This window comes from Sus scrofa, chromosome 8 (genome assembly GCF_054392235.1).
Source record: "Sus scrofa isolate SSC_HxYL_T2T_F1_AM1 chromosome 8, Sscrofa_HxYL_maternal_Yorkshire_Landrace_v2.0, whole genome shotgun sequence".
In the NCBI taxonomy this organism is placed as follows: Eukaryota; Metazoa; Chordata; class Mammalia; order Artiodactyla; family Suidae; genus Sus; species Sus scrofa.
In genome coordinates, this window is record NC_139390.1 from 136763980 (window position 1) to 136785561 (window position 21582).

The following is a 21582-nucleotide window of genomic DNA, read 5'->3' on the forward strand; positions in this document are numbered from 1 at the left end:
TGTGATATTAGTCCATGACGTCGCATACAGCTCTGTCTCATTCCTTCCCGTGGCTGTGTGTAGTGTTCCCTTTGGGGAACTTACAGTGTTCATTGTGCTGTTGGGCATGGGGGCGTTTCTAGTTTGGGGTTATCAGGATGAGTCCTGCTGTGACCATTTTTATGTATGTCTTTTCGTGCACTTAAGGCCATGTTTGTTTGGCGTGTACTTAAAGAGTGGCATTGATGAGTCATGTTCAGCTCCGGGAGGTACGGCCAGAAAGTTTTCCAGAGGGTTCCAGCCTTGCCAGCAGTGAGAGTTCCAGTTGCTCAGCATTCTTTCTGACACCTGACACTCTCTGTCCTGCATGTTGCCTTTGTTGTGGGCGTGTGGTAGCAACACCTGTGGTTCAATCGTCACTCTTTTTTTATATGAAATAACTTCTGTGTCCCCTTCCAGTTCTGTGTTCCCAGCCAGTTCTTTCATTGAAAGAGCAATTTTAAAACTCCTTTTGTTATGGTAGGTAGTAAAAGCAGGAAAATGCTACCTGCCTCTTGATACTATGGTAACAGAAAGAGATAGAAGACATTGTTATTATCAGGGCTGATAACAGAAAATAAATCCACAAAATGACTTTACATAATGGCAGTATCCTATCCTGGGCTTATGAGGTTTATCCAAAGTTCACTGATTGTTGATCGCTTTGAGAAAAGTAAATAAAAATGGCAAAGGATAATCAAGTCATACATAATCCAGAATTGTCTTCAAGTTGAAGGCCCAAAAGAGACCTGGTCAAAGCTGTACCTTTGCCCGTCCTTCCCTCTGTAACTCTCACCCACTATGTACAGTGAAAATAAAATGCAGAAGACCAACAGCAGCCTTGAAACAAAGCTACTTCATCTCTTTCTCCATTTAGGTAAACAAGTACATACTTATAAATTTGACAGACCTATTTAATTTGAAATATTCTTTCACTCATTTTGCAGACACTTATGGAATTGTTTTTATCATATCAGGCACTAATAGAGTTACCAGGGATACAAAGCACAGACTCCAGCTCTCAAGGGACTTACAGTCTAAAGAGGAGACAGATGTACCAACAAAGAGTTACTCTAGAGTATAAAAGTGTGTCATCCAGGAGTTCCCACTGTGGCACAGTGGGTTAATGATAAGGCGTTATCTCTGTGGCAGCACTGATTTGATCCCCAGGCCAGCAGAGTGGGTTAAGGATCCCACAGTGCCCCAGCTGTGGCATAGGTCACAGCTGCAGCTTGGGTTCCATCCCTGGTGCAGGAACTTCCATATGCCATGGATGCAGCTGAAAAAAGTGTGTCATCCACTGGGGCTGCTATGATGGAATATCGTAGACTGGGTGGCTTCTGAACAATAGAAATTTCTCTCTCAGGATTCTGGAGGCTGAGAAGTCCAAGATTAATGTGCTGACGTCTGGCAAGGGCCCACCTGCCACTCACAGACAGCTGACTTTTCCCTGGCCTCACGTGGCAGAAGGGGCGAGGGAGCCCCTGGGTCTCTTTTATAAGGGTGCTCATCCTGTTCCCGAAGGCTGCATCCTCAGGCTCTGATCACCTCCCCAAGGCCCCACTTCCAAATACCAGCACATCCGGGGGCGGGAGGGGGGATAGTTTTCGGCATATGCATTGGGCGGTGGGCAGGGCGCACAATCAGCGCAGGCAGGTCTCCCGGGACAGGGCGTGTTGGAAGAGGGCTGCACAGGGGAGGGAGGTGGCTCTTGGGCTGGAATTTGCCAAACCCAGGAGCAGAGGGGAGGCCATTCCAGCAACTAGACAAGGGGGCGCGACACAGCCTGGTTTCTCTCTGGAGCTGGAGGTGTGATGGGGGGAGGAGAGGCAGGCGATGAAGAAGCCAGCCCCATCCCCATCATCTGCCCTTGGTTTCTCCCCACTGCCTAGAGCATCAATCCTTTAAATATGGTTGAGCCCTGCGCCAGATTTTTAGGATGCGGAGATGAACTGATCCCTGTATTCTGCAGGCGTGTGTTCCTTGAATACCTACTGTTGGCCGGAACATGTCCCTAAAAACACAACAATTCCCAGGGGAAGAGAGACCTTTTTTTTTTTTTTTTTTAATGATTGCAGAGCGGCATGGGAAGTAGTATCGTAGAAATGCATGCTGTCTTCTTTCCTAGACCTAGAGAGTAATGGATCATCTGGGCACTCTGAACTTTGAAGAGTTGTGAATAAAGAACTGATCATGAATAATGATCATAGTTTTAATAAACAGTGATCATAGGCAAAGCAGTGCTGCTGATGGAGTCATTGCCAGTGATCCACAGCTGAAGCGGTTTATTTATGTATGTATGTATGGTTTTTCTAGGGCCGCACCTGAGGCATATGGAGGTTCCCAGGCTAGGGGTCTAATCGGAGCTGTAGCCGCCCACCTACACCACAGCCACAGCAACGTGGGACCCAAGCCACATCTGCGACCTCCACCACAGCTCATGGCCATGCCGGATCCTTCACCCCCAGAGCGGGACCAGGGATCGAACTTGCAACCTCATGGGTCCTAGTCAGATTTGTTTCCACTGAGCCATAGCGAGAACTCCGAAGCAGTTACTTCGAGTGTTCATTGACTGATGTTATCGGTTTAAATAAATTTGGCAAGAATGGTGAGACTTGGGTCGGGTCATCTGTACTTTGTCTAGGCCCAGAGCATGCATAGCCAGCCTGGCCACCAGGAGCAGGCTTCTCAGCTCCCCTGTTCTTGCGTTGCAGGTGAGCAAGAACGAACGTCAGATTATGAAGCCGCTGTACGACAGGTACCGCCTGGTCAAACAGATCCTGTCCCGAGCCACCGCCGTCCCCATCATCGTGAGTCCATCCACCGCCGCGCCGTTGACCATCTGGCTGGATGGGGCCCCGGCTTGATTAATGGGACCCTAACTTGCCTTCTCGTGAACGAACAGTCTTTGATAATTGAACCTGCCATTCATATGGATGGCCCCTAGGCTTGAGGAATAAGGAACTTTATCAAAGACTCCTGAGGCCGCCTTTGCCAGAAATGAGCAAAAAACCCGAAGCTGAAAGAATGTGGGTTTCCCCCTGGGAGACACGCTTTGGCCATATTCACTCCCCCTGACCTGTGCTGGGCCCACCGGCCCTGTGCTTTCCCCAAACACAGCACAAGGGGACAGGGCTGTGCCTTCTCCAGGCTCCCCTCCAAGAGGGCCTCTCTGATCCTAGGGGCCTCTGCTCAGAGTCCTCTCTGGGCCTCCCAGAGAGGGGTCCGCCCTGCTGGAACCCTGGCCAGGGCGAAATCCCCTAAGGGACTCGGGAAGGGGGCCACCTCTCTCTGGAGGCTGAGTGGGAGGAAAGGGAGCGCAGGTAACAGATGTGAACCCTCGCTCAGGGGCCACCATCCCTGGACTTGGCTGCCTTTGGCTCTGAATTTGGATTTCCTCAGGTGTAAGGAGCAGTGTCCTGCCCTCAGCTCTGGGGACGCCTCTAGGGCCCTGGCCAGCTCCCCTCCCTGGTCCCGGCCCAGCTGCCAGGGCAGCTGTCCTGTCCTGTCCATCCCGTGGGGGACAGCTGCCTCTGTTTCAGTGCCCCCAACTCGGGGGGAGCCTGGGGGCCTCCTCCGCTGGCCTTCAGGCGTTGTGCTTCTGGCTCGGTGGGAAGCAGGCTCAGCCTCGCTTTTCTGTTGGGGCTGGAGTGCACTTTCTTAGTGGCTGCTCTTCTCTTCCTGCTTTAAATCTCTTGTTTATTTCTAGGCCCAGTACGTGGTCTTTGTATGTCTTTTCACAGTGTGTGTGTTCATAAGAAGGGCGGGGGTCCAGAGACCTCAGGCAGGTGTGTTTGAAGAAAGCTACCTTTCTAGAAATTTCCCGCAGAATCAATCAGTAAGCTCCCCACCAAAAGCAGGTCTGAGGAATCCTTTTCGAGCTCCAGTCGGGGGCCTTTAGTGTCCCTCCGATAGAGTGAACGTACAACCTGTCGAGAACCTTTGCATCACTTGATGCTTTTATGTGACTGGAGTGGTTCTGGAAGTTTCCATGATTGGGAGGGAAGGCAGGGGAGGCGAGTGTTTCTCCTCAGGATTTTTCTGGATGTTTGGTTAACCCACTCTCGTGCTGCCCTTGCTCTCATGTGGCCTCTGCGGTTGCTGGGGGGGGTGGGGGGTTCTGAAGTGAAGGAGCCACTTGGACAAGAGCTTCCGTTGTTTGTGGTTTTCCTGGGAATTCTTGGCGGGGAGGGGTTCGAGTCTGCAGTTAAGAGGCAGAAATAAGTCCTGGCGAGGCAGAAGGGGACGGGAAAAGGGGTTCGCCATGTAACCTGCCTATTAACACCTGTCGCAGGGGTCCCCCTCCAGCAAGCGGAGAAGCCCTTTGCTGCAGCCAATTATCGAGGGCGAAACTGCGTCCTTCTTCAAGGAGATAAAGGTGAAGACCTCCAGCTGCTAACCCCTCGCTGCTGAGTCTGCGTCTGTGCCCCTCCCCCACTCCCCACCCCCTCCCCCACCCCCCCCACCCCAGCCCCACTCCCCGGGGATGAAAAGGGGCTGTGATTGGGCCCCGGTGGTGATGCTTCCTGCAGCCCTCCCAGAAATCAGTAGCTGCTGCGAACCCACTTTAAACAACCCTCTTTCATGCTGTAGACCAGCTGATCTCCTTAGCTTGATCTCAGTCCCTCGCTTTTCTTGTTTGGTTTCCTTCGCTGCTGTTTGGTTGGTTTTTGCTTTGCTCACAGGGATTTGGGGTTTGTTTTCACAGTGTTTTCTGTTTGCATTTGTCTCCCCCCGTGTTGGGGGAGTGGATTTTCCTTACTCCAAAATTTTGTTAAATCAACTCATTGGGTCACTTAAAAAAAAAAAAATTCATGTACTGAGTTTATAGAAAAACCAAAATTAACCAAAGCAGTCTTTGTAGCACATGATTTAAAAATGGTCGCTTTTTGGTTTTTAGTTTTTTTGAGGGTTTTTTTCTTGCTTTTTAGTGTAGGGAAATTCCCAGGCTAGGGGTTGAATTGGAGCTACAGCTGCCAGTCTACACCACAGCCACAGCAACTCAGGATCTGAGCCACATCTGTGACCTATGTCACAGCTCATGGATCAATGCTGGATCCTTAAACCACTGAGCAAGGCCAGGAATTGAACCCACATCCTCATGGATACTAGTTGGGTTCACAACTCATTGAGCCACAATGGGAACTCCCCCAAATGGTCATTTTATAGAGAGATACCTTAGTTCTCTCTGACAGATTTGCAGGTGCTGCAGCTGCACCACTCCCCCTCTGCCCCCGCCCCCGGCCCCACATTTCGTCCTCTGTGCTAATATTGTCCTCTGTTCTTGATCTGTGAATGTAGCGTTATGACCAGCAGTCACTAGGACCAAACAGGTAATCCTTGTCCCCAGTGGTTTCTTTTGCTAGAATGGGAGGTACCATCTGTGCCCACAGATCTGTAGGGACCTAATTAGCCTGGGCTAGGATCCGCCTCTTTCATGTTTTTGGTTCTAGACACCTGAACACACTGGACTACCATATACAGGGCTCTCGAGGGGAAAAGTCAGTCTTTTCTAAAAATCCGTGATGGTCTTTTAGCAGTTCAGTCGGAAGGGGGAGTAAAACCCCAAGTGGAAGTGAGTGGTAAGAGTTTCACTTGTCATATTTCCGTGGCAGTCCCAAGCCTGGAGTGTCATCTGTTGACTGTAGTTCGGAGCAAATGTTTCGAATTGTGGAGGCCTTGCTCCCATGGAGGGCCACCAGCTGAGAACCACCCCCCCCACTTTCTTGCCTGCATCTCTCCACTGCAACTCAGATGGGGAACCAGAGGCTGCAGGGCCCCCTCTTCGGTTCCCTCTGTCCCTTTTCTTACCTCTCAGGGTCTTCACTACATCGCAGGTCTTGCTTTCAGGTGTTACCCAGGGACTGTGGTCACTATTCATATTATTTTAAATAAAACTTGTTTTAGAAGAGGCCTGTAAACTGGAAATGTAGGCAAATATGCTACCTTGTATCTTTAAAAATCAGAGCTCTTTTCTTACAATAAGGCTTGATGTCCATGAAAGAAGACCCATTTTGGCTAGCTGGTAGTTTCACACAAGTATGAATCTCCATCATTGAAAACATTGGGGCAAGTGTATGTATGAAAATGAGCATAGTTCTCTTTGAAGCATGTGATAAAACTGTTCCTAGATGAAAGGTGTTCTTAAACACACCCAAAATATGACACTTAACAATTGCCTAAAGAATCAAATGGAAGATACACAAATGATGCTCTTTTTAAAAGAGGGCGTTCTTCCAAATCTTATCCTTTAGCTTAGTTTATTCTTTTCACAAGGATGTTTTGGCCATGGCCCTCATGATGGCCAAAATTGCAGATAATTTGCGATGAGTGCATGGCTTTAATAAATAGTGTTGTCTTTCAGTTCATTTTGTTCCAGTTGGCCAAGCTTATCAGCATGTATTTGGATTATACTAATTGGCAATTCTCTAATACAATTTAGACTTTGGTGTGTTTACAGATTAGAGGATTGGATCTAAATGATATCTTTAAACACCGTTCCTGGCTTTAAATGCTTATGGGAAGATACCAGCTGTGTGCAAAGGGAGCCAGCTCTAGTCTCAAAGCCCTAGATCTTCCAGCCCCCAAATCCTACAGATCATCCAGTCAGTTCTCCTCCTGGAATTTTCTCTAGAACTTTTCTGACAGATTGGAGACATTGTCCCTAAGAAGGATTCCATATCCTCAAGCTTGAAAAGTTTACAGCCATGAAGAGAGTAAGGCTGCTCGCTACAAGGGCTAAGCATCAGGAATAGCTTAAAACTTACATTATTCGTTTTACAACTATCCTTTTTTAAATTATCAGATATAGTAATTGTATGTAATTTTAGAATGTATGAGCTGAATAACTATAAAATATATTTAATGAAAATAAATTATAATATTCATAGTTGTCCCTGTATTACTTTCAACCTATAGGCTTAGTTTTGCCTCTGGAGCAACATGGAACGAGCCTACTGCTTCTTCCTTGAGATCCCTTTTTTTTTTTTTTTTTTTTTTTTTTTTTGTCTTTTTGCCTTTTCTAGGACTGCACCCAGGGCGTATGGAGGTTCCCAGACTACGGGTCTAATTGGAGCTGCAGCCACCAGCCTACACCACAGCCACAGCAACGCGGGATCTGAGCCTTGGTCTGCGACCTACACCGCAGCTCACGGCAACGCCGGATCCTTAACCCACAGAGCAAGGCCAGGGATCGAACCTGCAACCTCATGGTTCCTAGTCAGATTCATTAACCACTGCGCCACGATGGGAACTCCTTCCTCGAGATCCTTGAGAGCACTTTGTGTGTTAACAGTCCGCCGCCCTGCCCACTCCCACCCACACCCCGTGAACAGTTTTCCTCCAGCTTCTTCTTACTCTTTCTCATGTGATCTGGGCTCCAGACCTTCGGGCAGCCCAGTGGCTCTGCTGTCCATGCACACACCCATCTGTCTATATCCCTCTTAAAAACTGATCCCCAGGACTGTACATGATTCTAGACATGGTGTAACCAGCAGGCAGAGGACCAAGACTAGTGCTGACCTTGACCTGGATGACTAAGGCCCTTCAGTTCCGCAAGTGCATGCCAACATGGCTGCCAGTATGCCGTGAGTGCATCTCAGTCTTTCTTGGGCTGGACGTCTCACCCTCTGTAGATGTTTGGGCCAGAGAACTCTTCGTTGGAGGACAGGCCGGCCTCCACCCACTGGATGCCAGGGCTGCACGAGGCCCACCCCCTCCCCAGTGTGCAACCCGGAATGCCCCCAGACATTGTTAAAGGTCCCCCAGGGAGCAGCCTGCCCCCAGGTGAGGACCATGGCTGATGGCCCCACCTCACTGTTGATTTATGCAACCCCCAAGCTCCCATGTCCAGGGATTGCTTAGTGACTTTGTGTCCAGCTTTTTTTTTTTTTTTCCTAATTTAATTACAGTACCTTAAATTTCCATTTTACTATGCATCCTTCGATTCCAGCCTGATGAAATAGATGAAATCTAGGTTCTGTGTAAGCACACCAGACAACCCTACTACGTCTGTCTACCCATTTTGTGACTCTGCCTTTGGCACCTTCTCCGAGTGACAGATAAAAGCGGGTCAGGTAAAGAGGCTGCTAGAGCCTCCCCTGCAAATGCTCAGCAGCATTGCAGGGGCGCTCTGCATAAATTTTCACAGCCTGCTTTCCGGTCACAAATCAGCATACCTCCTTCTTTATTGAAAGCCAGATACTATGCCAATCCTATCAAAAAAGGAAAAATGGTCAGTTTTCACCCTTTGTGTTCAAGGAGCCAGTGCTGATCACCCATTCTTTTTCAATTCCTCGTATGTTACCTAGATGCCGATTCCTTCTAGAATCTACTCAGTAGCCACAACAGCCTGATGGTCTTATGATCTGAAGCTCTGTTTTGCTGTTTTCTTCTTTCCGATGATTTTCACAGCTCGCTGAGAATAGTTTTGTTTAGCTTCATCTTAAAAAGATTGAGTTCTCAGGATGGGCAAGACACAGGCTCACATTTTTGAGTTCTCTCGGGAATTGGGTTATAACTGGTGAAGGCCTAGACCCCTGACTTCATTTCTTATCTGTCTTGGGCTTTAACAGGCTCCTCGTAGGAATTTGTATTTCGCTTTTAAACTGGAATCACTGAGCTAACAGACATTTATTGAGCATCTAATATAGGCGGGCATTGGCTGAGCTCCAGGGACAGCAGGTGACACAGGCCCAAACCCCTGCCTCTGCAGAGTGTACCGCCAGGTGGTCTCACCTGGTCTTCCTCTTCCAGGGAAGGGGCGGGGAGCAGAGGTCACGGCGCTGCCCGTGTGCCTGGTGCACCTGCTCACGTCCTCCACCTGTTTATCTCAATTCGTATAAAGCCAGCGTAGACAGGACTTGCTACTTCCTCTTAGACAGAAGAGAAATGTTTATTGACTTAAAAGCCACTTTCACTCTGTACATTTTAAAATGCTTTTAATTTTAAAAAGTTAATAACAAAGCATTTAGGTCCGTTGACTAAGAGACGGAAGATCTGAAGTCACTGCAGAATCTGGAAAGGCCCCCTGGTTTTTGCCAGGGTTGCCTTCATTCCTTCATAGCAGCAGTGGTGTTGTAGTTGTGGGTTAGTCTTTTGGTTTTGCCCGTTTGATTATTTGCATTATTTCTCTTCAGAGACACCATTATAAACATACCAAACTTTATGGTGAGAAAATCCACCGCAGAGAGTTTGAATCCTTGTGTTTGCCCATCACTGGCGGCGACTCCTGGCTCCCAGTGGCCGTTGGCCGCACCCCCACTGAAGCCACTGGGTTGAACTAACAGCTGAGGTCATACCTGTTGTTCATGCCGCTGGATGCCTAACCAATGTTTTGATTTTTCAAGATACTAGGATATTCTTTTCTGGTCTGACTGTACATTTTGGCAGTAAATTACCTCTTTCAAAATCTGTCCAGAGTTCCCGTTATGGCTCAGCAGAAACAAACCTGACTAGTATCCACGAGGATGTGGGTTTGATCCCTGGCCCCCTCAGTGGGTTAAGGACTGAGCGTTGCCGTGAGCTGTGGTGCAGGTCACAGATAAGACTGGGCTCTGGCGTTGCTGTGGCTGTGGTGGAGGCTGGCAGCTGTAGTTCCAATTCAGCCCCTAGCCTGGGAACGTCCATATACTCTGGGTGTGGCCCTAAAAAGAAAAAAAAAAATTAAATGAAAAAATAAAGGAGTTCCCATCATGGCACAGAGGAAATGAATCCAACTAGTATCCATGAGGATGCGGGTTTGATCCCTGGCCTCACTCCGTAGGTCGGGGATCTGGTGCTGCCATGCGCTCTGGTGTAGGTCACAGACGTGGCTCCGATCCCGAGTTGCTGTGGCTGTGGTGCAGGCCAGCGACTGTAGCTCTAGTTCAACCCCTAGCCTGGGAACTTCCATATGTCTCGGGTACAGCCCTAAAAAGCAAAAAATAAATAAATAAAAATTTTAAAATTACTAAAACTTAAATCTCTTTCAGACTCTGATATTATTTCTTAGACTCACAGCTTTCAATTGGCATGAAGAAATTCTCATTTGACTTCATTGCTTTTCTGAGTGCATCATTATCAAGACAGAGAATATCACACTTTTCTTAGAATCTTGGATGCCGAAAAATACAGCTATCCCCCTTGGGAGTTCTTTGCCAAAACAAACATTTTATGATTCCAGTCGTGGAAAGATAAATCTTCTCAAAAGTTTCCTAAAATTTTGTGCATCAAGCAACCCCACATATTTTATAATCTCAGCTTTTAAATAGAAAGGCTATATTGTTGCATTTCTGAAAATGTTTATAGATGAATTTTTAAAATTCTGAGGTACATAAGTAATGGAATCAATCCTTAAAGCCCTGGTTTCTGGGGGTGGATTTTATTAGGTGTTATCACAGCGCTGGGATTTTTAAATCCATTTGCATCATTTGATTTGGGTTGTACCTTATGGTGGTTGTTCCTTCCTACCCTTGGCCTTGATAGCTCTTAATTGTGCTGTGCACTTATTTTTTCATAGTTTTTTCCCTCTTGAGTGTATCTGTGTTTAGTGTTTGTCTTATTTACTGTGCATGTAGAGATATTCATAACATGTCTATCATGTGCACATGTCTGGCTAAACATAGATATACAGAGACTCTTTATGGGATCTGGGTACTTAAGGGATCATTATATCATACTTATAATGAACGAGGGCTCAAAAACGTAACCAGATTTTTATTGGGGTTGCTTCCTATATCTCCAGGAAGAAGAGGAGGGTTCAGAAGATGATAATAACACAAAGCCTGACTTCACAGTCACCCTGAAAACCGAGTTCAGCGCACGTTGTTTTCTGGACCAATTCGACGATGATGCTGATGGGTTTATTTCCCCCATGGATGATAAAATGCCATCCAAATGCAGCCAGGACACCGGACTTTCAAATCTTCATGCAGCTTCAATGTATGTTGTTTTGGTGGTGGTACTGACATGTTTCGGTAAACATAACTTTCTGAAATATTAGCCTTTGTGTTTAAATAAATTGGCTGGCAAAACACAGGTGACTTCCCGGGGGTGTATGTGGATAAAACAGTGTGCGTTTTCATTTCTGGTTCAGCAGTCTTCTGGGCTTCATCCCACTTTATTTGAGGGGGCGTCCGAGATCTTGCCCAAGCAATCGGGAGGGCACTACAGTGGCATCGTGGGGGTCTGTGCTCCACGGCTCACCACTTAACACCCACTAAGCACAGATGTCCTCTCTTCCTTTCAAAGCAAAATATGACAAAGTGCCATGGGATTTCACAAGCCTGAAGAATTCCTAAGGAGCTGGAGCCTTGCAGGCGCCCCAGGAGCCATATCTGTCATCAGTGTGCTTTGGCTTCTGGGTGATAAAAAACACCCATTTCTGCTGACGTCCAGCTCCCTCAGCAGTTTCTGCCTTTATATGCTTTTTTTTCCCTTTCCCCACAACTACCATCAAGTCGCTGATTCATTACATTTCTAATAATTCTGATTTAACTACGCTTTCTTGAAATGCTTCTGCTCCTCTTAGACCAGAACTCTTGGAACACCTGCAGGAAATGAGAGAAGAAAAGAAAAGGATTCGAAAGAAGCTGCGTGATTTTGAAGACAATTTTTTCAGACAAAATGGAAGGTAAGGACATGGGACTTCCTCCCCCTCCCCCTCCCCACCCACACAGCCTCCTGCTTCTCAGTCACATCTGAGTACCGCCCCCCACCCTGGGTGCCACCCTGCATCCTTCCTGTAGCCCAGTCCTTGGGTTTGTGCCCAGGGCCCCTTTGGGGTGGATGTGAGACAGTGGGGTTCGTGTGGTCCTTCAGGAAGAAATGCTCATTGCTCATTGGACAGTATCCAAGACTGATATGGTTTTGGGCTAATAATTGTAAAACTAACCTAATGCTGATCTAAAGTGAGTAGCTTAAAGCTAAATTTCTCTCTCTTTTTTTTTTTTTTTTTTTTTTTTTTTTTTGATTTTTACGGCTGCACTTGCGGCATATGGAGGTTCCCAAGCTAGGGGTCCAATCAGAGCTACAGCTGCCAGCCTGCACCACAGCCACAGCAACATCAGATCCAAGTTGAGTCTGCGACCTACACCCGCGCTCATGGCAATGCCGGATCCTTAACCCACTGAGCGAGGCCAGGGATCAAACCCACAACCTCACGGGTCCTAGTTGGATTTGTTTCCACTGTGCCATGATGGGAACTCCTAAAGCGAAGTTTCTCATTGGCAGCGCTGGTTTTGATTTTTGGTTTTTTGTCTTAATGAGCTTGAAGGAGAAATAAGGAAAGAGACACTGTAGATCTTTTTAGGTTTTAAGTTCATTTGAAAACCTGTGTTGTCAAGTGGAGTGAGAAATTCACAAGAAGCAGTAAGTCCACCTTGAGTTTTAAGGTATAATGGAATCATCACCGCAGAGAATTATACTGAGGACTAGTGTTCCCAGTTGGCAGGTGGCCATCCAGAATGTCTTACTCAAGTCATAGCATCAGACAAGGGTAGAACAGAGAACAGATTTCTGTTTCTGACACTGGAATTAAGTTTTATCATTTTTAAATGATTTTATTTTAATCCAAGTTACTGAAACAGTGGAGGAGTTCCTGCTATGGTGCGACAGATCAGCGGCGCCTCTGCAGTGCAAAGACTCAGGTTCGATCCCCAGCCCGGCACAGTGGGTGAAAGGATCCAGCCACGCTGCTGCTGTGGTAGAGGTTGCAAGTGTGGCTCAGATCTAATCCCTGGCCTGGGAACTCCATATGCCCTGAGGAGGCAAAAAAAAAAAAAAAAAAAAAAAAAGAGAGAGAGAAAAGGAAAAAAAAATCTAAACAGTGTAAATACAGTTTCTCTTTACATCTCTTTTCATACTTCTCAAAAGTACTAGGAAAGAAAAGTACTATAAAAATTAACTTTGGCATTTAAAATGTTCTCTATTTCATTTTATTTCAATTATTGTATATATTTATTTTTAGGGTCCCTGAATTGAATCTCTCCTATAAGGACTTTCTCAAGTTTTTTAAATTTTGTTTATAAATTTTTATGCCTAAATATTTGCTTTTCTTTCTCCATGAATTGTAGGATATTTGGAAAATACAGATAACCAGATAAAAGAAAGAATACACACAATATTAATAATAACCAAAGACAAGCCAGGACTAAGGTTTCGATATGGTTCATTCCAGCCTTCTTTCCAAGCGTATTTTTGGTTTGTTCATTTTCCCCATATGGTTAAAGTCACGTGATGCATAGATATCCTACAATTACGTACCCTTCAGACGTTTTAAGAAAATACAGTTGATGGGAATCAGTAACCATCATGCACCCGTAGACCTGTTGGGGGGACCTCAGATGTCACAAACTCTGGTTTCATCACTTTGGGTCAGAGGTGAGTAAAGCCCTTCAAGGGCACGTCCAGGGCTGGGGTCACACGCCCCCTTCCCTCCCCTCTTCGGGGAGCCATCTGGGACCCTTTCCTTGGACAGGCCGAGCAGGCATTAAATCTGTTCACTGAGCACCATGAAATGAACCCCAAGCGACCGCCTTTCCCATGTTGGCTCTTTAGTAAGAAGAGAAGGCAGACTGGTCTTTGAATGCTTGACCCTTGTGTCTCAAAGTGGGGTGAGCAGCAGGACAGTTCCGCAGGGTGGTGAAGAATGTGGGGAGCAGGCGGGATCAAGATGGTGGCGGAGTAAGACGTGGTGCCACCTTCTCCCTCAAACACATCAGGAAAACCCATCTGCATGCAGAACGATTGGCAAAGCCTGTGGGTAGCAGCGGCATTCCATCAGGTTCTCCTGCGGGTTGTACTAGAGCCCAGATTCAGAGCACTTAGCACAGCGCTTACCCTGTAATCAGCTCCCAGTTAATACGTGTGCCTATAAAAGGTAAGCATATAAGATTACTCAGTAAACTGTAAAGCCTTATTTACTAGGATTCTGGGATCCCATTGCTGAATTCTAAGACTAGTTATTATAAGAAGTAGGCATATTAACTATCTGTTTTTGAAAAAACTGAATCATGGATATACCAATACCTAGTTAGAAATTTAACAGTTCATTAGATGAAATACAGCCAAGTATTAAGTATAAATCAAGGATTTCAGGGTATGGAAACTTAGTGTGAATTCCCAGGTAGGAACAGCAGAGAGAGGAGACCTGTATGTTCCTTCCTCTCATTCCGCGAGATGCCAGGGTAGCTCACGAAAAAAACTCAGTTGCCTGGTGCCTGTCACCGCTTGTCTACACCCAGCTCCAGCCGTGATACCAAACGATGCTTGGCAGCACCGATTCTATGGGGACTGCAGGTTTCCCCATGATGATAATTCACCTGAGAAACAGCATCCTCTGGGAGAGACAGCAGGTGGTCAGCAGCCCCTTTTCCCTTTGTTTCCCTTAGAAACGTCCAGAAGGAAGATCGCACTCCCATGGCCGAAGAGTACAACGAATATAAGCACATTAAGGCCAAACTGAGGCTCCTGGAGGTGCTCATCAGCAAGAGGGACACGGATTCCAAGTCCATGTGAGGAGGCAGCCCTGTCCAAGCAAAGGGGGCTGGGGATGCAGCGTGAATGTGCCCCCCACCGCCGCCGCCTCCCCTGGTGTAATAGCAGCGCTGCAGAAACTGGAAGGCAGCCTCGGAGCCGGACCTGCAAAGCATGTGCCCCTTCTGCCTCCAGGCCACTGGGGTCAGCTCCAGTGCCCTTCGCCTGCCTTAGAAACCCCCTAGGAGGAAGGAGGCCACCTGCCTCTCGCAGCGATGTTGGGAGGCAAAGTCACGTTCCCCCGCATCCTTGTGCGCAGAGACATGCGGCCGCGGCGGCGGAGGCTTCACCGACAGCAGCCGCGATGCCTCACGACGTGGAAACACACTCATCTACGGAGAATACACACTGTTCTTCCCTGGGTCACTGAGAAGCAGACCGTCCTCGAACTGTGACAAAAACAAGCTCAGGACTTCACTTTGGAGAGCGGACTTGGAGTGCGCGTGCGCGTTCTCTCTGGCCCCGGTAACGTGGAAACACGCATCAGAGCCCCGTTGGCTGCCTCGGCCAGGTTCTCATGACCTTTCCTCGGAGCTGCGTCTTCCCCAGTCGTGCGCGTTGCTTCCCGTTCAGCTCTCAGGTGATGGAAGCAGCATCTGCCCAGAATGGCAGCGCATCCTCCAGGCGACCATGTGTTTCTCCAAGATGTGCTCAGCGGATAGAATTTGGATCCCTGACCGGGGCTGGACCACCGGTGGAGGTCGGGGCGGGGGCTGGAGCAGCGGCTGTGTTTGTGCTGATTTTTAAATTAGGCACCGGTGGAGAGCCTGGAGAGTTCCTCCCTGAACGTTGACTGCACTTGTGAGCCTCCGATTTCAATATCCAGCGCTGAGGGAGGAAGCCAGCAGCCTGTTGAAGGTTAGGTGTGGTTTGGGCTCTAGCCAAACAAAAGGGTCTTGCTTGATTCTTAGCTTCAGTGTAAAGGATCATCGGAGAGAAAGAGTCTGTATTCTAAACCTCCTGAGTACTTACCAGAGTTCAATTTTTTTTTTTTTTTTTAAGTGAACCTGCACTAAAAATCAAACTGAGGGGTAAGTGTAGCTCTCAGAACTCAACCCAAGGCAGAATCTCCATCATACTGTTTTCAAGATCATGTATAAAGAGGAAAAATAATGACATGTAGCCAAATGTGATTAGAATTTCTTCAAAGACTGTGTCACAAAGCTGTCTATATTAGACATGTTGGAGGGACCAGGAAATTTAAGACCCCAAATCCTTCATCTCTGGGCTGATGTCATCTTGTCATTGGTTGCTACTTTCGGACGCTCTGTATCCACACTGAGGCAGGAGTTCTGGCTCTGCCTGCCCATCCAAGTCCCCCTTTGTACTGTCTGAGGTCGAGCACAGGTGTCTACACAGCAGCCACTGGTTGCCCAGAGATGGTGCTTCAGCAGACTTTGCCTTTTGAAGAGAATGTCGCGGGTTGAACAGGACACCAAAGGGTACCATTTTGTTTTGTTTGTCAGTTTCCCAAATGGGTTCTCGAGGAATTGCCTGATCAGATTGAATGTGCAGTAGCATTTTCCATTGCTGAAGTGAGGTAGCAGCTCTCTGTTGGTTGAACATTGTTTAAATCAGGAGTAGAAGAAAAAATAATACCTGTAGGCTTGCTCATAAAAAATTATCTTCTAGAAGCAGGAGCTGTGTATCGGAAGTGCCCCGGTTTAATCCACACACTTAAAGACGGTACATAACCCTACAACATATATATATATATATATACATATATATATATATATGTATATATATATATATGGTATTCTTTGCTCTACTGTTTACATTGCAGATTGCTTATAATTTCAAGGAGTTATATTATAAATAAAATGATGCACTTTAGAACGTTTTCTATTTTTGAAATCTGAACATGAATCATTTCACATGACCAAAAATTGTATTTTTTAAAAGAAATACATGTCTAGTTTGTCCTTTTTGAGTAATTATTCTCTTAACTAAGCTATACTATAAATCACATCATCGCCAGTTAACTTTCAAAGCACATCTGTTTGAGTACTGTTTCGAAAAATACTAATATGCTCAGAACTTTAAAGAGGAAAAGGCTCTGTGTACGTGAGAAGCTACTAAATGTTTTGAAATCCATTGTTTCTGCCAAAGGTAAATTAAGTACCAGATTTATTCAGGAATCCCCATTCCAAATTGTGCGACTGAATAAAACACCACGTTACAGTACAGAATGTCGTGTTTCCTTTGTGATTTCTAGTAATGAGCATGCTTTCTAGAAGGTGCCAGAATTAAGCAGGGGGAGCCCTATTTACACTAGATAGGAGGTTCTGGCCCTGCCAGAAATGGTAAATTTGTTTCCACAGCAACCGTTTCTGCAGCCCAGAGTCTCAGGGCCCCAGAGGCAGTGGCTTAATTGGCTTCCCACAGAATACTCTGGACTGCGGTTTTGGCTTTGCTCTCTTGGGAATGTGTGTTTATTAGCACATGCCAACAAAAGAAATGTCAAAGATTACTTAATAGCAATGATAAGGAAAAGTCAAGCATGAAGAAACTTGATGGTATGATTGTAAGAATTAGAGCAAAGGCTTGTCCTTTTCACCAGCATTTTCTTTTTTTTTGCTTCGTAGGGCCGCACCCACTCCATATGGAGGTTCCCAGGCTATAGGAGTCAAACTGCAGCTGTAGCTGCTGACCTGCGCCACAACCACAGCAACATCAGATCCGAGCCAGGTTTGTGACCTACACCACCGCTCACAGCGACGCCGGATCCTTAACCCCCTGAGCGAGGCCAGGGATGGAACCCACATCCTTTTGGGTAGTAGTCAGATTCATCTCCGCTGCAGTGCAGCAGGAATGCCAGCGTTTGCTCTTATGGTGTTGCGGTCTGGAGTGAACCTTGAAATAGAGGTGTACGTGTCTGTCATGACTGCATTTCATCTTCGAAACATTGCATTTGGATTTCGCTTTTTAGATACCCGTGTGCAAGGTTGAGGGTAAAGGCTTGCTGAGAAGTTTCTCAAGACGCGTGTTGGTAAAGGAAATCCCGCGCAGTCTCGGTGCTCTCCGAGTCTGAGAAATTTTCTACAAAAAAAATCAAATTTCAAACTAGAGAACTAATTTTTGTAATTGCTAGCTCTAATTCACTGTGAGCTAGTAATTAGACCCCTTTGGGCGCCAGTCTGAGGTCAAAAGATGATTATTTGTTAGGCAGGGATCAGCTATGCCTCTGTTTGTGACGTCAGTGGGATTTGTGCTTTGTCTCATTCTGATGCAACATTTGCTTGGTGGTGGAAGAACCCATTATAGGGCGTGCCTGCTCCCAGGTGTGGCATCTCTAGCCTGGGGACAAATGCCTCAGGGCTGTGCTTGTTGTCATCAGTGTGGCACAGAGATGTCCCCAGGCCAGCAATCTTGGAGCCCCCCCCCCCGCCCCCGCCCCAAGACTGGGCATTTATTAATGTGGTCGAGCGTAGAATTCCTTATAAGGTGAATATTAAGGTTTATTATGGGACTCAAAGTGCAGCCATGTGGCCGATTAAGCTGGTTGCTTCTCAGGCTGCCTGGTTCTCGGTAGACAGACTGGAGCCCTGTATCGAGAAATGATCACAGAGGTATAAGGACAGTCAAAATTGAAAGTTTGTTGATTCGTTTTTTAAGAGATTCTTCATCTGAGCATGAAGATGCCATTTTGTCTTAAGGGTTTAGACCTCAGTACCTTTGATGATAATTTACAGTTGAAGGCTCTTAACTGCTCTGTGAGAATCTGGTCGTGGTCTAAATTGGCGTTGCTTTCAGGACGGGTCTTCCTGAGACGCTGCTTCCTTGGGCAGGGGGTGGTTGATCTGCGCCAAGATCCACAGCTCCGTGATTCTCTTTCAGAGCATCCCTTAGGTTAAACCAATAGGAAGAGCCCTGGACTAAAACACTGAAGCAGTGTTTCCTCGGAAGCCCATGAGTTGGCAAAAGCCAGGATGTGTTTCCTTTCCTTTCCTTCATTCCTTTTATTTGTTTCCCCAGGTGACTCTCAAACATCTACTGTAGAGTACATTTTGTGAAAAGCTGGGCTAAGCATATTCTGAAATCTGTAGGTAGTGACGTGGTGCTCACTGACGCTGCTTCACGCGGTGGCTGACCCAGCAGGTGCCAAAGACGGGTGATGTAGAGGCAGCCACTGCACGGGGGCATCGGCCACCTTCCTGAGTAGAGCCTGAGCCCTTGGGGGCATCTTTGCGATCCTTCATAACAGGTGTATGTGGATAGGCTGAGGTCGGGTGCAGGTCTCCACAGATGCAATCTGCATCTGCAGCTTCCGTGTCGCTATGAAACTGCAGTTATGCCGCTGGAGGGTCTCGTTCCGCCTGGAATCCAGCCAGTCGTGGTCATGCACGCAGCTCAAGATGTCATGTTGGCAGATCTCATTCTCGATCTGAAAGCACCGCCGACAGGGCCACCAACATCTCCAAGAGTGGATGGATACAATGTCAGACAATCACCTGGGCCCGGAGCAATGTTTACATGATGTATAAGCAGAAAGTATTTGCAGTTACAGGTGTTCCTTTTTTAAAATGGAAACTGAGTGAAAACATGTTATGTACATTTTTGTACATGACTGTATTTTGTAGAAACTTAAATAAAATATTTTTCATCATACATGTTTCTCAAATCTTTGACAGCGTCAGGAACGTGCTATGGAACCTGCCCTGTGGGGTCTGACTTTTCCCTTCAGTCAAAAATCAAGCTACTCCCTTGAGCTCCTGGGGAGTGAGATTGGTTGTTCTGTCTCCAGGGAGGGCCCTGGAAGGTGAAACAAACTGAGTCCAAGCTAGACAGGCCCGGGATGGTCGTAGGGAAATGGGTTTCTGCTCTGTGCTTTAGCTGCCTTTCAAACAACTCCTGGAAGGGGCTGGAGGGGGCAGAGAGAAATGCGTTAAGGCAAACAGTTGTTCAAGTACATTTCCAAAGGCAAGGAGGCCATCGTAGGTAAATACACCAGCTGTTCACCGCTCTGAAGCTAAAGAGGCCACCAGAAAACTGTGACTCAGGAGAAGAGGCACATCTCAGCCATGCAGGTAAGTGGCTCGCCCCTGGTGCAAGCCAGGCCTGAACGTGTGCTTTAAGCTGCACGTGTTATAGACGCTCGAAGTGACTCAAGTTCACGTTCAAAATATGCTAAACCTCGGAGTTCCTGTTGTAGCGCAATGGAAATGTATCTGATTAGTATCCAAGAGGACGCAGGTTCATTCCCTGGCCTCGCTCAGTGGGTTAAGGATCTGGCATTGCCACGAGCTGTGGTGCAGCTCGCAGCCGCAGCTCAGATCTCGAGTTGTGCCTGTGGTGTAGGCCGACAGCTGCAGCTCTGATTCGACCCCTAAGCCTCAGAACTTCCATATGCCACAGGTGAGGCCCCAAAAGGATCAAAAAGAAAGAAAAAAAAAAATAGGCTAAACCTCAAATTTCAAAAAATGAAGGCTCGGAGTAAGGCCCTTGTCCCAGGACTTGACATCAGGAACAGAGATGGGTCTAACCTGGGAGCAGGAAGTCCAGCACTGCTGACATGCTGACAGCATGATCTCCTGCCATTCTGCCAAAATCGAAGCTCACCCTGAATTTTTTTTTTTTTGGCTGAGCCCAGAAAGAGTTCTGGAGCCAGGGATTGAACCCAAGCTGCAGCAGTGACGACATCGGCTCCTTAATCCCTAGGCCACCAGGGAACTCCAATGATTTAATTTTTTGAAACACTGGGTCCAAAGTAATAAAATGGAGGCAGAAGTGGGGGGCAGTATGCGGTGACCCTCCATTTTCTTAAATCCTGCTTGGGTATGGTTCCTAGGAGGGACCAGAAAGTGATGCTGGCCCAGGTACACCAGCTTCCACAGCCTGTGACAAAGCCCGGGCGGGGAACAGCCTCCCCCGGGGCCCCCTGGAAGTGTTTTTGCTCTGAATCCTATCAGTTTGAGGCACTGTGCGAGGCCCGAGTGGGGATTTCAGAACAGGGTCCACCTTGGGAGGCTGAGGGAGAGGGACTGTCCTTCTCAGGCCTCTCCGTGGCCTCATTCTCGCCTCCTCTTAGACTTGGATTCTGATACGAAAATACATCAGCGTTATCCCTAAACTGGGTCAGCTTACCAAGGCTATAAATACATAGTTGAATTTCATGTTCAGTAAAAGCCAAAAGTCAAAATTCCCAAATGCATTTTTAGAATGCCGGCTGGCAGGCCGACAAACGGGATTTAGCAGCAACTAGGCTTGTTGACAGCTTGCTTCTCACTTCTCTCCACCAACAAGACCTACACCACAGGGCGGCTCCGAGCTTTGCAGCACCTGCCAGGGGATGCAGCCCAGTCCAAAACACAATGAGAACCGCGTCTGACCCCTCTGGACCCCCCATGTCTCCTTTGTGTGTATAAACTATATGTTACTGTGAATTTTGAAACCCACAACCTTCTCCCCATGTGAATCTTCATTTAATTTCTCTAAGGCAGTTCAAAGAGGCTGAGAAGTCCTGGTCATGCTTCTGGTTCTGCAGCGTTGAGTACATCTTGGTAAGATGTTTTGAGATATTGTAATTTTTCTGGAAGTGTTACTTTTTTAATTTGTTTTATTTTTTTAATTTTTTTTTTTGTTTTGGTCTTTTTGTTATTTTTTTAAAATTGAAGTATAGTTGATTTACAATGTTTCAGGAGTACAGAAAAGTGATTCAGGTACGAATATATATGTATAGTCCTTTTCAGCTTCTTTTCTAGTATAGGTTATTACCGGGCGTTGAATACAGTTCCCTGTGCTATAGGGTAGCTCCTGGTTTACTTTACTTTTGAAGAACTTAAAAGTTCTGGGCAAGATTAGACCAAAGGTAGGGAAGGTAGAGATAGGATGAAGGATACATTTCTCCCTGGTAGCAGAGCGCCAGGCTTCTCCAACTGGAATACTGACCATGGGTAATGCGGGAAGTAGTCCTGGTGGATACAGGCTGGGGGCAGGTGCCAACCATCTGCTTTTCTTTGCTTTTTAAGGCCACACCCATATGGAGGTTCCCAGGCTAGGGGTCCAATCGGAGCTTTAGCTGCCAGCCTACACCACAGCTCGTGGCAA

General features: G+C 46.9%; 1 protein-coding gene across 1 annotated transcript in view; it reads left to right on the plus strand.

Moving 5' to 3' along the window:
• The window catches only part of FAM13A (family with sequence similarity 13 member A), a 307599-nt gene extending 288456 nt beyond the window's left edge, over window positions 1-19143 (plus strand). The window contains 4 exon segments of the mRNA NM_001441946.2: window positions 2733-2828; window positions 10742-10938; window positions 11528-11629; window positions 14388-19143. Of these exon segments, the coding sequence (NP_001428875.1) occupies window positions 2733-2828; window positions 10742-10938; window positions 11528-11629; window positions 14388-14514 (522 nt within the window). The 3' untranslated portion in view covers window positions 14515-19143.
• Window positions 19144-21582: the final 2439 nt, after the last annotated feature.